Source organism: Excalfactoria chinensis, chromosome 13 (genome assembly GCF_039878825.1).
Source record: "Excalfactoria chinensis isolate bCotChi1 chromosome 13, bCotChi1.hap2, whole genome shotgun sequence".
Classification (NCBI taxonomy): Eukaryota; Metazoa; Chordata; class Aves; order Galliformes; family Phasianidae; genus Excalfactoria; species Excalfactoria chinensis.
Genome location: NC_092837.1, coordinates 10446830 through 10463885, shown reverse-complemented (window position 1 = coordinate 10463885; position 17056 = coordinate 10446830). Strand labels below are relative to the sequence as shown.

Here is a 17056-nt window from a genome sequence, read left to right as displayed (position 1 = left end):
CAAGCGATGTTTAATGATCAAAGCTGACAACTGCCCTATGATCTCCAGGGTGTTTCATACTCAAATGTGTACATTTGAAGATGCAGTAAGAGAACGTGTATCTTTTCCAAGCATTAAGCAAACTACGAATCCAACCAACACAACACTTCTATTAAGAGAGTTGAGGTGTAACGAAGAGAGAGTGAGACAGACAGGCAGTATTGGGAACCCTGTTTAAAAACGAGACCATGAAGACAAACTGCCAGTCACGGGGATCATCCACGTCTTCATTTTACACCTCAACTTAGAAATGCTCAACGTCCCTTCAGCCTTTCAGGCTCGACTCAACCCCTGCTGACATCATTTAGAAGTACGGAGCTCAGAAAGGACACGAAAGTGTTTCTATTGACCCCCCTTCCCTACACACACCTCGGGCTGTAACTTGCACCCGCACGCCCGGAGGGGCAGCACGTTCTCCTCAGCGCATCCCGCATGGCTGAAGCAGCCGCCGACACCCAGCAGCGCCCTCTCCCGCTGCATCTCGCGAGACTACAAATCCCGGCAGCCCGCACGCGGCCCTTCCTATTGGCTGGCGCAGGCAGGAAGTGATTTGTGAGGTGAAGGGTGAGAGGTGAGCGGCGGCGGCGGCGGCGGCCGGGAGGGAAGGTGTGGGGTTTTGGCCCGGGGCGGTGTGAGGGGATCTGTTTGGGGGGGGTGGGAGTGCGGCTTCTACTGCTTTGTCATGGGGAGCCCTCGGTACAGCCGCCTCTCGGCAGGCGGGGTTGGGCTGAGGTGTTGGAAATGGGGCCCGGGGCCTCAGGGTGATAACAGGGCCGGTTGCCTCGCTGGGCGTGGGGACCTCGAGGCCCATGGCCTGGGCAGGGCGCGTGCCTGGGGCTCGTTGTTGTACCGGAGCTGGCCTCGGGCACCCCGGGAGTGTGTCTTGAGTGTGGGATCAGTAACGGCCCCTGTTAGTTCTGCGGTGACTTAAAAAAAGCATGTTAGATCTGCCTTACCCTGGAGGAATTATGGCTTCCTTCGGGTGATATCACTTGTTATTAGGTGTATCTGTAAGCACTTTGGGTATTTGTTGTCAAGAAGTTTGTAATAAGCTAATTGCAGATTATTTCTCTCTTGTTTCTATAAATCAAACCACTCTAAGGAGTCTGATATGGAGGAGGTTAAAGATGGACATTCGCCAGAAGAATTGCTTGATCACTTAAAGCTTTCTGATCAGAAGTCAGCAGAGAGAACAAGCTCGTGGGCATCTGGCCCCAAAGATGCCCAGAATCCTTCAAACATGGCAAGTGGCGATACACCATCTTCAGCCAAAGATCCCACCACAGCAGATGAGTGTTTCCATGACTGTCGTGACTCCTTTGAGGTGAAAGAGCCTGTACTGGATGATGAGGGAAATTCACAGAATGATGAGAGTAGCACAAGGAAGCAGACAGAGCTAGACGAGGAATACTTACTAGAACTGGAAAAAGATATGCCAGAGGAAGAAAAACAGGTAATTGAGAAATGCAGGTTGAATAGAAGAAGATATATTTTTACTGTTACTTTTCTGAATGGTCTGTGACCAACGTGAAAATGGTCCTTTAAAACACTTCTGTGTTTAGACTTATTGTTCATGATTTTTTTTGGTGACAGGTTTGTGTAAGGTTATTGTGTCTAAGAAAGATTATAAGAAACAAAAATCTCCGTTTCTTCCGTTGCTTAGTTTTTGTACATTCGTTGTTTTCTCCTTTCAAAAAAACTCGGAGGAGGTTTCAAGGTTGTTTTGTTGCCTGGCAATTTAGTTCATTTATTGCAGTGTTCGTGGATTAAAATTGAAGTTTACTTCTATAGATTACTGAAGCTTCCGAAACAAAATGCACTAAGTAATTGGGTTTTGTTTAACTTCAATGCTGTTATATTGAACAAAGTGTTTGGGTGGCCATCACAGTGACAAACTGGATATAGTTATGGGGAATAATGAAATAAGTCTGAGAGTTCAGGAGCTTTAGAGATTGTATTTACTCCCCAGTAAGTCTGTGTGAACCAGTTGTTTTCACCCTCAGTCAGTGGTGTTACTTAACAGCCGTTCATTTTCAAGGTTCTAAGACATTGTGGTCGTCATATTTTCATTACTTTATTGAGAACTTGTTACTTTTGGGGTTTGACTGACACATGAGTAATGTCATTTTTGTGCTCGTAATTAGGTTTTCATAGCATGTAGCTAAAAGCTATCTACTCATTTATGATTTTTTTATTTTTTATATAGCAATTCCAGTTCCCCAGTGGTGGGGGAGTAAAAATAATAAGTATAGGTCAGATGTTAGGAAGAAATTCTTTACTTAGAGAGTGGTGAGGCACAGGCTGCCCAGAGAAGGTGTGGATGTCCCATCCCTGGAGGCGTTCAAGTCCAAGTGGAAGGGGGCTCTGGGCAGCCTGGTCTGGTGCGGGGTAACCAGCCCACGGCAGGGATTTGGGACTGGACTGGTTTTATGGTCCCTTCCAATTCAAGTCATTCTATGAATTAGATCTTATGTTAAGCATAAGAGTACTGGAAGGCTAGCTGCACAAATCAGATCATAAATATCACTGAATAATTGATTATGAGGAGGTAAAGAGAAAGTTGAACAAGGAATGACAGGTGACAAGAGAAGATAGGAATTGTCTTAGGGAAACAGTACTTTGTAGGGGAATGTAGTATACTGTATTGTCCTATAGTTTCTATTTCAGAAATCCCTAAATGATCTTAAGCAGTAGAAGGAATACCAACGTTAGATTTAAACTACGAAAATGAGGAAAATTAGAAATGAAGGATCGCATTAATATATTGAAGTGCATAAAATATGATGAATATTTCTGTGGATTTGTAGGGACTTAACTACTAATAGAGGAAGTCTGATCCTTTCTTGTTCACCTGACTGTACCACTCTTTCTTAACTGTTGGGTAGACCTGTCTATGTTGTGTAAGTAAATAAAGGATGACTATATGTTGCTCCCAAAAATTTGGAAAGAGGGAAGGACTTGACAGTAACCTGACTATGTCATGGCCTTATTGTCATCTGGGGGAGACAGAGACTGGCGAGCAGAAATATGCAGAGCTAAGATGCCACAGGCAGCTAAACAACTAAATGCTTTGTTACAAACCAGCACAGAGAAGTTTAATCAAGTTGTCGTTTAGATTGTTCCCTTGCTGATAGGGTGGGATTTATGACCCAAATACATCATTGAAGAGAAAAGGAGTTTTTCATCAGTAATGCAGTTGGTAATGTCAACGTAGAAGTTCCTTGAAGTGGAAAAACAATGGAGCTAGTGGAGGAGGGGATCATAGAAAATAATCTCCTTAAACTCATTCCTGTTTCAACAAAAAATAACGTCTCCTGGTTGACCTAGTAAAAAGTAATTCATCTTTCTCTTTGTCTGTCTCAGTTTTGACATCTGTAAATGGGCACAATACTGCTTGTGAGGCCTAACATTTTGAGATCTAATAATGATAAAAGTTTTTTAAAATCTCAGAAAGTTGTCTAATATCTCATTTGCCTTGGAAAGACGGCTGGAGGCCACCTAATTGAACCTCCTGCTCAAAGCTGGTTCAGTTAGACTGGACTGCCCAGAGCTGTGCTCAACATTTCCCAGTCTGGAGATTGCACAGGCTCTGTAGGCCTGTAGGTTCAAGTGTTAAACAACATTCAGGTTGGAAATTTTTTCTCCTTGTGCCTATTTAGAATTTCCTTTGTTGCAACTTGTGACCACTGGAATTTTGTTTTTCTCCATGAATGGAGTCTGTCTCCATTTCCTTTAGCATTCTGGTCTCTCTGAGACACCTTTTTCCAACATGCTCACTTGAGTGTCTGCTTAGGTCATGGTTCCAGCTGTGGGACCCTCTCCTGGATTGTATGCACCATTCAGAAAGTCACTGTCTCTTTTAATGCAGAACTAGGAGGAAGAACACCAAAACTTAACACCTTTGAGACACAGTCTCTCAAGTGCTGGACAGAAGGCAATGGTGCCTTCATCTGTTTGCTGCAAAGAAAAACCATGAGCACGTTGCCTTTTCTAATTTAGATGAGTATTTATTACTTGTACAGCAAGGAACAGTGTGATTGTGAGTCATGATGAGGCTTCTGCAGCAGCCTGTAAGGCAAAGGCAGCTTAAGAGATTCATAGAAAAGATAGTGAACTTCAGAGGAAAAATGGCATAGATTAAAGCACTAGAAAAAGGAGCAGACATGGAAATGGAGTGTCTTAGCTTTTATGCTGCTCTTGTTTTTACTGAATTGTTAGTTAATCGTTTTATTTTCCACCATAACTTTTGGTCCATTGTAAAATAAGTAAAAGAATTGTGGAGGTTAAATACTTCCATTCTGCTTTGTTACGTTCTTCACTGGAAGGTGATGCGGAAGTATGAAATAACTGTTTAAAACTGGAAATCTTTCCTTACAGAGAGAATGGCCAGTTGCAGTTCTCATTTTCATTGGACTTTTTGAGTGGAGTATGTAAGCAGTCTTTACACATATACATATATACAACTTTTTCCTGTAACAAAATATTATTGGTATCTGTTACAAGCGCAGCTTGAGAAAAGCTGAAACGAGATGAATTAGAAGCTTGCAGCAGATGTTACAACTACCAAAACAATCCATTAGCACACTTACTTTGCATGACTGCATGTTCTCTGTATAGGAAAGCCTTTGGTCTCAGCTAATTTCCTTCTGGTACTTGGAACTGTTTTTGAATTTTTTTATATTATTTGCATTTTTGAAACTGAATCTTCACATATTTTGGTTATAATCAGTTAATGATGCAGGTGCTAAGAAAATATGCTGCAGTTACAGTTTGCATCCATTTATTCAGGTGTTGTTTTTTCCAATTTTTAACCTGAAGTTACTCCAAAGGATGTTTTTGAGAGGAGCATTTCCTTTTTTAAAGCAGGAGACAGCGAGACAGAAATATTCAGAAGTTCTTTATTTGACAATATCATTAGGTTGTGACAGTGCACTCAGCAGTGGTTTTGCTTCTTTGGCAGTCCTTGATGAGTTGTTCTCAAGCCCCTGCTGCCTCCTTCATTGAGCTGGCGCACATCTCTGTGTGAATGTGCAGTGAACCAGCTACAGGGTCTGGTTCAGATAAAAAAAATAATGCTGTATTTTTAGATTACAGGCAGTGCTGCTGCAAGCAGACATCAAATGAAAACCTCCTGATGGCACTTACTTACAGGGGAGATATATTTTCTTCAATTAGACTACTTGCCCATGTAAGAAAAACTTTGTTACTTATGGCTGCGACACCAAACATTAAGTACTCGTAATGTTTGTAATAAGGAGAGCTGAGTGTTAGCCCTGCTCAAATCAAACTATGGAGCTATCCCTTTATAGTATTTATTTATTTTTAACTAAACAGACTCATCATTTAGCAGCTTTAATAAATAGAGATTTTGAGCAATGTTCTCATGTAACTACACCGTGGGAAGTCTCTAATTTATTCTGGAGATGCAGGGACAGATTTTAGTCCTTGCTTTGTATTTATGCACACCCTATGCGTAAGCATTTGCAATACCAGTTTGTGGTAAAAATTTGAGACCCTTTTGTAGTGAGGTTTCTAATCTTAAACAATAGGAACTGCTTCAACAGTAGCAGGATGAATACCATAAGAGATCTTCTTTGCACAATGAACTAGAGTAAGAAGAGGAAGGGAGGAGAGTTTTAAGACACAAACTTGCAAGAAATATTCTTACAAAAGAAATACAGAAATGTAGCTTAGGACAGAGCCGCTTTATGTGCTCAGTCTTGCAACTCAGCTTTCTGAAAATTAAGCAGCTTGAAACAAAAATCCGTTCTATAAGATATATATATATATATATATATTTTTTTTTTAAGTGTGCTGATTGCTGTCTCAGCAGAGGCACTGAGCAGTAAATTGCTTTTGATGCATTACAAACAGATTTTCTGGTTAGTTGCCATTGACAGTGATGGCTTTGACATTGGTCTAGTCGACAGAATTAATCAGAAGACACCCAACAGCTGCTGCATGGTAATTGTTTCGCTCTGACCTGGTCCTCTTCTGGAGGGACACCCATTAATTATGAGTTTATCCAGCAGCAAGATTCTGAATCCCTCATGACAGATGTTGCTTGTTTTTTGGGCCTTGTCTGGGAAAGACTTAAACACCTGCCCTCGTGAGCTCTTACTGTGGATGTAGAACACTCCCTTCTAGCTGCTCTGAGACCCTGGAATAAATAGGCAGTATTTCTCAAAAACAGTTCTCGTCTTTGAGCTGTCACATGTGTGCTGGAGCTTCAGCTGGCTGTAATCATGTTCATCTGCTGTGTTAACGCTAAGAAATGTCAGCAGGATAAAAACATAGCAGTTCTCATTGCTCTTCTATACATTATAGCTTTATAAATTATTAATTTTTCAGAGCTTTAAGAATGGATCTGTAATTTCTTCTGAGATGGCATATCATTCATTTCAGTAATTGGTGTATTTCCCAGTTGCTGATATTTGTCCCACACTGGATAGTATCTTTGACTCTGCGTGTAGCAAATGGACAAGTCACAATGATGGGAAAGGTGTGATAACAGAAGGACCAGCATGATAGAGAGGTGCTATAAAGGAGAGGAAGAAGATTGCTCACCCTTATTAGAAGATTCCAGGTTTGTAAGGAAAAGCTTCACCAAGGAGGAATCTCCAGAGAGAGAACCTTCCCTACTGGCAGTCAGCCCTTAAATGAGGTCTAAGAGAGGTGCAGCCAGGCTGCAGCCCTTCTGGTCACAGCTGAATTGCCTTCACCTGTGCTCCCAGGGCTGACCAGGTGCTTTCTGCAGGTGCTCAAGCAGTGGCTCAGCATTTCCCATACACTGTGAAGGTTCAGTTCTCTGGTGGTGTTGGGCTTTGTTTGTTTTTTGTTTGTTTTTTTGCAATAGTGGCAAAATAAAATTAAAAATATGGAATGGAAGATGGGATGTGAAGAAGTGAGGTATAATTTGGAGCAGACCTCAGGTGTTGGTCACTTGGAGATGACCTCAGAACTTTTTAGCTGGAGAGAATCCCAATTATTAGTACATAAGACAGTATATGACTGTGCAGCAGTAGGGCTTGTTAGACTAATTAATTAGAAGTGTATTTTTTGTTAATGTTTCTCATAGGCATTCACATTTATTTTGCATAGCAATGAAACTTGCAAGACTTTTAGGTTTTGAAGGGTTCAAAATGTGATCTTGTGGAAATACAATAAAAGGTGATTATTGTATTAATGACCAGGTGACCTGCTTTAATAACCTGAATCCTGCATACAATACAGCAGCAACTCTAGATATGCAATTGTTTTGGTCAAATCAGAGTAGAAGATGGTTTGCTAGAGTAAAACTTCCCTATCTGGTGGTTAAAAGTAGAACTATCCTGTTTTATTTTCTGGTTTATTCAAAGCACATCTGAAAAGTTTATTGGTATCTGCTGCAGTAATTAATTCTAAGTGCTGGTGAAAAGAACCTGTATGATGTCTGGGGTTAGAGTCTCCATGTGTGACTTATAGTCCCAGTTGCGTTTATAAACTTAATTGCTGGATGGCAGTTTCGTAGAGTGAAAAATTATACCTTCATTTTTCTTGCAGTGTTGCTGTTTTTATGCTTATGTTAGTTTTGCATTTCTCTGGAAGATGCAGATACTGTCAGATTGAGTCCTTTGGTTTCCAGAAGTGAGAGGCCTGTATGTGACTAAATGTTCTGACTCCTGTGGTGATGGATTAAGCGGTCAGCTCCACTTCTCTGCCCGAGGCTGTTGCCTCTGGAGCAGAAGTGACTGGGTGGCACATATTGTCACTCAGGAGTAGTCACTGCTTTCAGTCTGGCATGCTAACTTAAACTGACTGCCTGGGATGGATGTGACCTATTGTTTCTGGAAGTGCTGCTTACCATTTAAGGAAAAGGTAGTGACTGGCAGCAGAAAGACTAAATCCATCTTTTGCATGAAGTTACAGTGAACACCATACAGCCATAAAGCAAAGTTCAGGTCCTTGAATGTGTGATACAGCAACAGCTCCACAAAACTGCAGGGGGAAGCAGATGACTAATCATAGATGGCTTACAAACAGAATTGATATTTCAAGCTCAGAAATGTATTCCTTACCTGTTCAAATTGCTTGCTTTTGTGCACCCTTTTAAATGACTGCTACTGGGTGACCTTACAGCAGGGTATGTGAGATGCAGATGTGCACTGTCACACTGTATAAATAACCTTGCAGCAAAGGAAGTATATTTGCTGCTCTTCACAAAACTGGAGCCCAGAACAGTTCTCTTGCAAAGTTAAATCAATTGATCAAATAAAATACATAGGAACAGCCAAAGGAAATGTGGTTGGAAGCATTACAAAAGGAAGGTATTCAGCCTCCAGCTCTCACCAGCTATATTTAGGGATTCTGCTTCCAACACTTTTATTATATTGGTTCCTTCCAAACTAAACAGCAAAATAAATAAATAAATAAAATGTGTAGGTTGCTGCCTTCTCTAGTACTGGAATAAAACTTTAATGATTTTATTTTTAACTGCAAGCTTCTTGGCAGAGTAGCTGAGGTCCAAGGACTGTATCTGATGGTTTTTCTTTTGAATTGTTGTACTTAGTTGTCAGAAGGCCAACCTGTCTTGTCTTGTTACTTCACATCAGGCCTTCATTCTCAGCACCTCTTACTTGCCAGGCAGGTTGGTGTTGAGATCTTAATTTCTTCACAATGTGGACAATATTCAGTATCCAAATCTGTAAACTTTTCTAATCAGATCCTCTAAGAATACTATTTCTAGTTAAATGTTGTTATATCCCCCAGCTGGTTATTTTTGTGCTTTTTTTTTTTATTTTTCTGTATGTATAAAAAACTGATGCTTGCTGCTTGGAATTTGTGATCATCTTATTAAGAAATCTTGCAAGAAAACAAATGGCAAGAATTCATCTATTTTGACTAGGAAGAGATCATAACAGAATGTAAGTTGGGAAGTTGTGCCTTTCCCCCATACTCCTATGTGCATGGTGGGTCAGGAGATTTCTTCCCTAGGCAAAGCATACCAGGACTGACCTACTTCCTTTGCTGAGGAGGGGTAGCCTGCCCTGTAGCTACCTCAGTCTTGTTCTGAAAACTGAGTGGGTGGGGACACTGAAATGACATAGTGCAAAATTTGTCCCAAGGACAAGTCACTTGTAATTTTTGATCTCTGTTCTGATGTGATCGCCATAAACTGATGACCAGTCCATTGAAGCTGGAAATGCAGCTTGCTGAGTGAAGAGGTTTTGTCTTCTAATAGTGATTTATTTATTTATTTTTTCTTTTAACCCTAAGTTTGTATGGAAGATTCTAATAGTATCAGTTGGAGCAGTGCGTGCTGCAGCAGGCCTTTCAGACTAAGTCCCTGTTAATCCAGAAGAGTCGTCTTTCTGCTGCTTTGGTATTAGGACTTTCTGTTGCAGAAATGCATGTATGTGCAGGAACAAGTAGTGTTTATTTCACAAATAGAGAATGCCCCTCAGAGGTTCACACATTTAGGATGGGATGAACTACAGGTCACACTTTGAATGTAAATGCAAAACAATGCATGAGGTACCCCTGAGAGTCTTGCTTTTCTGAAAAGTGCAGTTAAGTGACAGCCTGAAACCTATTAATATAGGGATATGAAAACGTTGGTGAACCTGTAACGTAAATCCTGTTTTTGAACCAGGATTGCATTGCTTGTATAGCTGCTTTCCAGGGAGCTGAGCAAGTTGCAGAGCCATATAAGGTGTTCTAACCAATGCTTCTGAAATGTGTTTACACAACACCTTTTCTAGTCAAATAGTCTGAAGTCACTGCAAGTCTCTCACTGACACTCTGGAACAGCTGCGTGAATAATAGTCTTCCTCCTTCCTTTAAGATTTTGAAGTGAGCAAGAGGGTCTATCAAAGAACAGGCTTTCAGGGGAGGAGAGCTGTATGAATGACCCAGTGTGACAGCCCTTAGCTTCCCAATTGCTCAGAACTTTTGTCGGACCATTATTTCCTGAGCAAACTTGGGTTGTATGGACACCCTGGTCCTCTTTGCTGTTGAAACCAGCTCGCAGTCCTCTTTGTTAAGTAAGAAGGAAGCCCATCATTCAAAAATGTAGTGATATATATATACATATATATATATATATATATATATATATATACCAAAGATTATAAAGCTTATTCTCTTGAAGTTTTCTCTCCTCAAATAAATTGTTATAGTTGTTTTTAATACTTGACTGGGATAAGCATATACTCTTTCGTAATACTTTTAATAAAATCATAATGCAAGTAAAGATTTTTCATCTGATATTCTTTCTTTTCTAGGGTTTCTGTATCAGGAGCACCACGACCATTTTATGGGGGGAAATCTTTTGTTACATTGCACACAACTCTATCTTATGCAACAGTGAATCAGTTAATAGCACTTAAAGGCCAGTTCTAAATAGGTCATGAGCAATGAAGTCAACAGGGCTTGTGTTTCAAGCATTTCTTATCCTGGATAAGGTTTATTCATGTAGATCTTTCATCTTTTCCAGTAAGATCATCTTTTCTAAACCATTTCTATGCTGAAATTTGGCTACTTGGCCTTAGAGGTCTCTTCCAACCTTGGTGATTTGATGACACGTCTTGGTCCATTACTGTGAAAATGGCATCTATAAATTGTTTTTAAAATGTATTATTGTGGAGCTACAAATGTACGTGCAGCAGTGATGAGTGCTTCCAAAGTCAGGGTGCAGCTTTCAATTGTAGCTGTGTGTTCCCTGTGCTGAATTGTAGAATCCCACATATACACAAAGAATGCGTGCTTTTAATGCAGTTTGTGCCCTAATCTATTAGATTTATTCCTATGCTCATATTTAAAAGGCATTCACTGGCTCATCTGCCTTGGTGCTAATGACACTGTAGAAGGACTTGCATGGGTTTGGCAGAGAACCCTGAAGGAAAGCTGATTTCTAAATAGTGATAGAAATTTCACCTGCTTTTTTTTTTTTTTTGCTTCCCCCCCCCCCCCCAGTATGAAGATCAATCAATATTACACAATGTTTTTAATAGGCAATAGGGAAAATGTTACTGATGTAATTGTGTATCCTTAGGGTCAGGTGAGACTGTGCTGGGTGACCACTGTGTGGCAGTTCCCTCAGAGTGCTGTGATCTGTTATTACTGACACGGTAACAATGGTCAGGTGAATTATCATCCAAAAGCAATAAGGGTGAGAGGAGAGAACCTCCGATTTTGTATTGTTTGTCAGTTTCTTGGCATAGCTGTGAGGTGGTGCAGTGCTCCACTGAGTACTATATTTAGCTGTTTCCAAGGAGATGTTCTGTGCGATATTGATAATTGCATTAATCCTTGATTTACACAATCTGTGGGAAACTATTCCTTTTCTAGTGTTGGCTTTTTAATTGCTCAATGATGTGTAACTTCTGAACGCCTTGATTTGAGTCCCTTGTGCCTGCATGTTAGGGGCAAATCAGGGGTCAAATTGTCTTTGTTCTTTTTTTTACTGTAGAAATGATTCACGAATGTGAGCATTGCTGCTTGTTAGTATTGTCTTTCTTACAAGTGTTTTGTCTTTACTTCTGTGAGGTATGCCTGCGTGTGGAAGCCTGCCTTTGTAAATACATTTCAGAGATGGCTTGATGACATCCTGTGTTTTCAGTGTCAGAGGCTAAGAGCATTCATGTCAACTCTGCTTGTGCCAAGCGTACTGTTAAGATATTCATGGATGAGAACACAACTCTGCTCAGCGTGTGCAATTTTCACTGTATAACAGAACAATCTTCCTGTCTCAGTGTCTGATGGTTTATTCACTCTGCATAAGAAAGCTTTCAGAGAGGTATTATGAGCAGACCTGTTTCTAATTCAGTAAGCTGAAAATGCTTTGCACATTTCTGAAAGTAACTAGATTTCTGGGGTGGAATTATTTCAAACAAAACTTTTGAGACTTAATATCTAAAATGCATTCTATAAAGTTGAGCTACACCAGTTGAATTGGTAAGGAATTAAGAAGCAAGCAACTGGCTTCCTGAATTATGAATGGTCTTGGTGCATAATGTTGTTCATGAACTGGGGCTTTCTAAGTGCCTTGTTGGCGTACTCCGGTGTTTAATGGATTATGAAGTCTATTGTCTCACAGTGAATACAGGCAAGGGATCTTGGCACTAGCTAAAATTCTTCAGGTTGTATTTTATTTTTATTTTCATTCATAGTTTATTTGGGAGTACAGCTGACCTACTTGTTCGTTTCAGTTAAATACTTTGAGACGTCTCTTCTTTTGTAGAAAAGAAGAAAGGAAAGCACAACGCTGAAGGAGAAAGGAAATGAACAGTTCAAGAAAGGAGGTGTGTTGGTAATCTTTGAATATTGTATGGAAACTGGGGAGTCTTAATTTAATACTTAGCCTTCATAGTGATATTGCAGAAAATTCATAGGAAAACCTTGCATTTATCATTTTTCAGCTTTATCATCTTTATCATTTATCACCCAGCTCTAGAGAACAGGAGGAGATAGCAGACTTCCTTAAGAATTAAGTTTAAATCACAAAGACTTGGATCACTAAAGCAGGATTCTCATGAAAGTTGTGTTTAAATCCAAGAACATGATACAAAACTGACTGCCTTCCAAGTGCCAGGGCTTTTTCTGGCAATCAAAAAAGGCTTCCACCAGTCTTGAGTTTTGCTAATGCGATTGCTTAGAATTGATGAAGGCTCAGTAATTCTCTCGTAACTGTGTACATTTGTGTGTGTCTTTTTATCCACTGGTTCAGTCCTTTGTGTATACACTGTAGTTGTATAGACATTTATATGCATATTTACATATACATCGCGTATACCAATGTGTATCTCTGTATGTGCATCTACACATGTTTTTATATGTGTATGTACAGAGATATGCACTTTTATATAGTTGTACACAACCATGCGCCATGGAGACCTCTACATTAAAAAAGATTTAAATATGTGTGAGTTTCTGACTTAGAATGTGAACATGGTTCATCTGTAGCAGCAGGGTTGAGGTGAGCAGTAAATAATACTGCCAGCGATATTAGGTAAAATGTATGAAGGGCAAAATGATCTTTGACACTGAACTTTCATAGAGGTTTCACAAAGAAACTAGGAAATGGAGATTAATGGTTCTCTCAGTCAGCAGGGACACGAACAGGTAACTCAATTTCCCAGGGGTATACTCCAATAATCCCATAAAGTGGTCTTCCTGTTGGAGGTCTCCTATTGTGTGTTGAAAAAGAGCAAGATCACTGGGTAGTAGTTTACCAATTCAGGCAAGTGCCAGAGCAGGCAGAAGGGGACTGATGGAACCATGAACATAGCAAGCCTGTAATATTGGCTCAGCTATCTTTTAAGATCTTATCCATAGCTGTCTCTTGACAAATCCTTTGTTGGATCTGTTCAGTGTGCTTGTGCTGCTAATGCCCGTCAGATTGCTTACTGATCAGAAATAAACTTTTAAGCACCTGGATGATCACTGGTTAATGTGGACAGAAATAACTGCTCTGCTTTGAGGAGAATGCATTTGTCAGTGAGCAGGCCATTGCGCGCAGTCAGTATATATACCTTTCCATTATTTCTTTCTACCATTATTGGAAAGAAGTAATGTACTTAATTACTGGTCCTTGCTTTAGACCAGATTTGATGATGGATGGCCATTGGGTGTCAATGGGTTTATAGTGAATGACCGATAAGTCAGTCATTGAGGAGGCTGGGGCAGTTATCTCCCAAGCAGCTGAGAGCCGGTACTGGTAGAATACCATGTCCAGCTTGTGTTCCTTTCAGGGCAAGGAAAGATTCAGCCTCTGAGGCTGATGGTACCTTCTCAACAAATAGGACAAAACAGCTTCAGGGGTGAGACCTGCATGCACAGCATGCTGTACTCAGTACACTAAGCACAAGTCTACTATTCTGCTCCTGTGAGTCTGCTGATTTAATTGATTGTCATTTATATGGATGGTAGTCAGTCATGTACTTTGTCAAAGAGCAACTACTGCTTCTGACCACTGGTTTAATAATGCATCATTTACTGAGAAACCTTTCCAAAGAAATCCTAGTCATGTGATTCACTGACCATACCGGTATTTGAAATAAATGATCTGTTGCATTCTCCTTGATATTTTCCTTTTTTCCCTATTGCATCTACAGACTATGGAGAGGCAGAAGACTCTTACACAAAGGCTCTGCAAGTCTGTCCAGCCTGCTTCCAAAAGGATAGGGCTGTTTTGTTTTCAAACAGAGCTGCTGCAAAAATGAAACAGGTGAATATTATTTTTATTTTATGAAATGACTAGTATTGATTGTATGAAATTACGATATCGTTTGGGATCTGTAACAAGGGAAAGGAATTGATTCATTTGCACTCTTTGTTGCTTGTTTATTCTCTCAAGCCCCCAGTAGGAATGCCAGTATACTTGGTTTTACTGAGGGTTAATTCAAAACTGAAAGTTGCAGTTGGAACTGTTCAGAGTTTCTGTTGACATTATATTTCAAACACTGATTGTTTTTTATTCTCCTTTAAACAAATTTGAAGTCCATGTGCAACAGATGTCTTTAAGCATGTTTAGTGTGTACAGACCAGATTGCTCAGAAGTGTGGCTAGTGTTTTTTCTAAAAACCTGGGTAGTTGTGTACTTGCAAAATAATTTGTCCAGATGCTTTAAAGCACAAGCAGGACTTCTAACTGCTAATTCAGTTTGTGTCTTCCTTCATAGTAGCTGTATTGTAATGTAGATCTACATAGAAGGGCAGTGTCCGAAGAGAATGGCTGCAGCTTTCTTCATATCTTTTCTATTCCTTACCCAGGGACAGGTGCCCACTTGTTTCCAGAATCTGCATTCACTGTAGGCAGAATGGAAGCTCTAGGATCAACTCTGTCTGAACAGAAACTAAACAGTTTACTTTGTAAGCTGATAATTGATTTTAAGGAATAACAGTTAAAGGTTCTTTGTGTAAGTGAAGATTTCATCTTTATAAACAAGCTGTTGGACTGCCATGTAACTGGAAGAATGGGAGGAGAACCATTATGCCTGTTTGAATTAATACAGTCTGTGGTCATGCTACTATTAGACTACAATGGGAGCTAGAAGGATGGACGTATCAGCAAGTATTTGGTAACGCTTTTCTGGCTCACAGGGATGTTCAGAGCCTAAATTTAGTTGTCTGAGGTGTTTGTATGGCTTTTTATCGTACTTAAAGAAGTATGTCTCTTCAGGCTATTGAATGGTGCTAAATTACCTCTTCTTTCTGAATAAGTGAAAGTAAGAATTCAAGAGAAATTACTCCCTACTTTTGTTTTAAGATTAAATTGTTCTGGAAGAGTAGAACAGTAACTCCTATAATCTTTTTGTCCCCTTGAAAGTTAAATTCCTTGCAGTTCTCTTCTAATGTTGAAGCAGATGGAGCTCTGTTTGGGAATGTACCTTGCAGCCATATTTAGGTATAAATAAATAATTGTTCAGACAGAATTATCTATCTTGCTTTTGGGATACTAAATTGTTTGACCAGACAAATGGAATACAGTAGTAGCAGATGCTACCTTTCAAATGCTCTAAACTGAAAAACATCCTCATAACCCAGTTGTTAACTAGAAAACAAATCCAGTCATTTCCAAGTGATGACAAGATGATAAAAGGTAACTATTCACAGACTGAAAACTTCACCTACAGATTAGTGGAACCTCCCAGACCAATACCTTACTCTGAAAGTAGCACAGAGCAGCCTTTTTGTTTTGTTTTGGTTATTTCTTGAAGCCCCTTTAGTTTAGATGAAAATAGGTTCTTTGTCTGAGTCTTCTTCCTTGTTTTCTTTTTCTCCATTATAAGCAGATTGCTTGGCTCTCTTTCTCTAACTATGGTTGTCTGGGCACACCAAAATCTTGTCCCTACCACTTCTGGCAGTCTCGGGCATTTTCCCTGATAGGGGAAGTTATATTAGCACTAAAGGAATGTCTGTTTTCTAAATGTCTTAGCTCGTACAGACAAGAATTTATCTGGCAGTCCTGGGAACAGTCTGTTCCAACCACTTAATTAATTGACACACGTCGAAGAGCCATAGCTCGGTTAAGCTAAGGCCTGCAGATGTGACTCAGCCTTTTGACTGTAGCTTGCTGCGGGCTGCTCAGTGCAGACTGATTAGTGGGGCAGCCATGCAAGTTTGAAGGCAGGCAGCCTTTGCAGAGAGGAAGCTAATCACTGGTAAAGAGCTTAAAATCAGAAGCAAAGGTATGAAAAGCCTTGATTACATGAACATCCCTGTTCCTTGGAATGCCAGATATACCTTTTTGCTTGCAATTGTAAGTAATCTGTTTCCCAAGAAACACAGTTTAAGTATAACAAAACTGTTCTGTGTTCTAGGACAAGACAGAAGCTGCCTTAAATGACTGCAGCAAAGGTATGACATTGTCTTTTCTGTATTTTGCTCTTGTGCTAGATTTTTGATGAGTAAATGACACTGATTAGTGCTTTACAACAGTTATGACTTTGGGCATAACAGTCTTTAAATAATTGATAGAAAAATAGTAATGGAAAACATCTCAATCTAAAATTATTTATTTTGTGACATATGAATGAAACTTACTATCTGTAATAATTTACTTTCTGCTGTTGGTGCTTTTTTTCTATATATATAAATGAGGACATTTTTATTGTGGAAGCTGTTAGACTTACTTTTATAAACCCACTTCCACCTGCATTTCCCCTCAAACCTTGGTTTAATCCCAGAATCCAAAGAACTGTGGGGCCTCACAGAATTAAAAGCATTATCAGTCCCCTTTTATGCATGGCTTTTGCTTTGTCACAAGGGCTTATGCTTTCCCATTTTTGTCCTGCATAGTTTTATCTCTGCAACTTCTAGTGAAATGGTTTCAGCTGTGTATTGCTTCTTTGCTTCCACCCACTCACCCATGCTCGAATATTTGTTAAACTCCCCATGATAGCTGGGAAAAATGTCCGAATTACCAATCAGAAAACTAATCCAATGGCTGAGTGCCAGTACTGCTTGTACAGTAAATAGGCATTTGTATGTTTTAAAAGTAACCTTGAACATAACAAATTCCAGCTGACCTCTTTTAT

At 39.8% G+C, this 17056-nt stretch overlaps 1 protein-coding gene across 2 annotated transcripts in view; it reads left to right on the top strand.

The window, feature by feature from the left end:
* Window positions 1-578: 578 nt before the first annotated feature.
* Window positions 579-17056, top strand: part of TTC1 (tetratricopeptide repeat domain 1) — a 32259-nt gene continuing 15781 nt past the window's right edge. Inside the window, exons 1-5 of one of the 2 annotated variants that reach the window (XM_072348512.1) lie at window positions 579-610; window positions 1142-1492; window positions 12260-12320; window positions 14133-14245; window positions 16340-16376. In XM_072348512.1, coding sequence (XP_072204613.1) covers window positions 1151-1492; window positions 12260-12320; window positions 14133-14245; window positions 16340-16376 — 553 coding nt within the window. In that variant the 5' untranslated portion in view covers window positions 579-610; window positions 1142-1150. Of the gene's footprint in view, window positions 646-1141; window positions 1493-12259; window positions 12321-14132; window positions 14246-16339; window positions 16377-17056 lie in introns of both variants that reach the window. The other variant, XM_072348511.1, reaches the window with a different exon arrangement.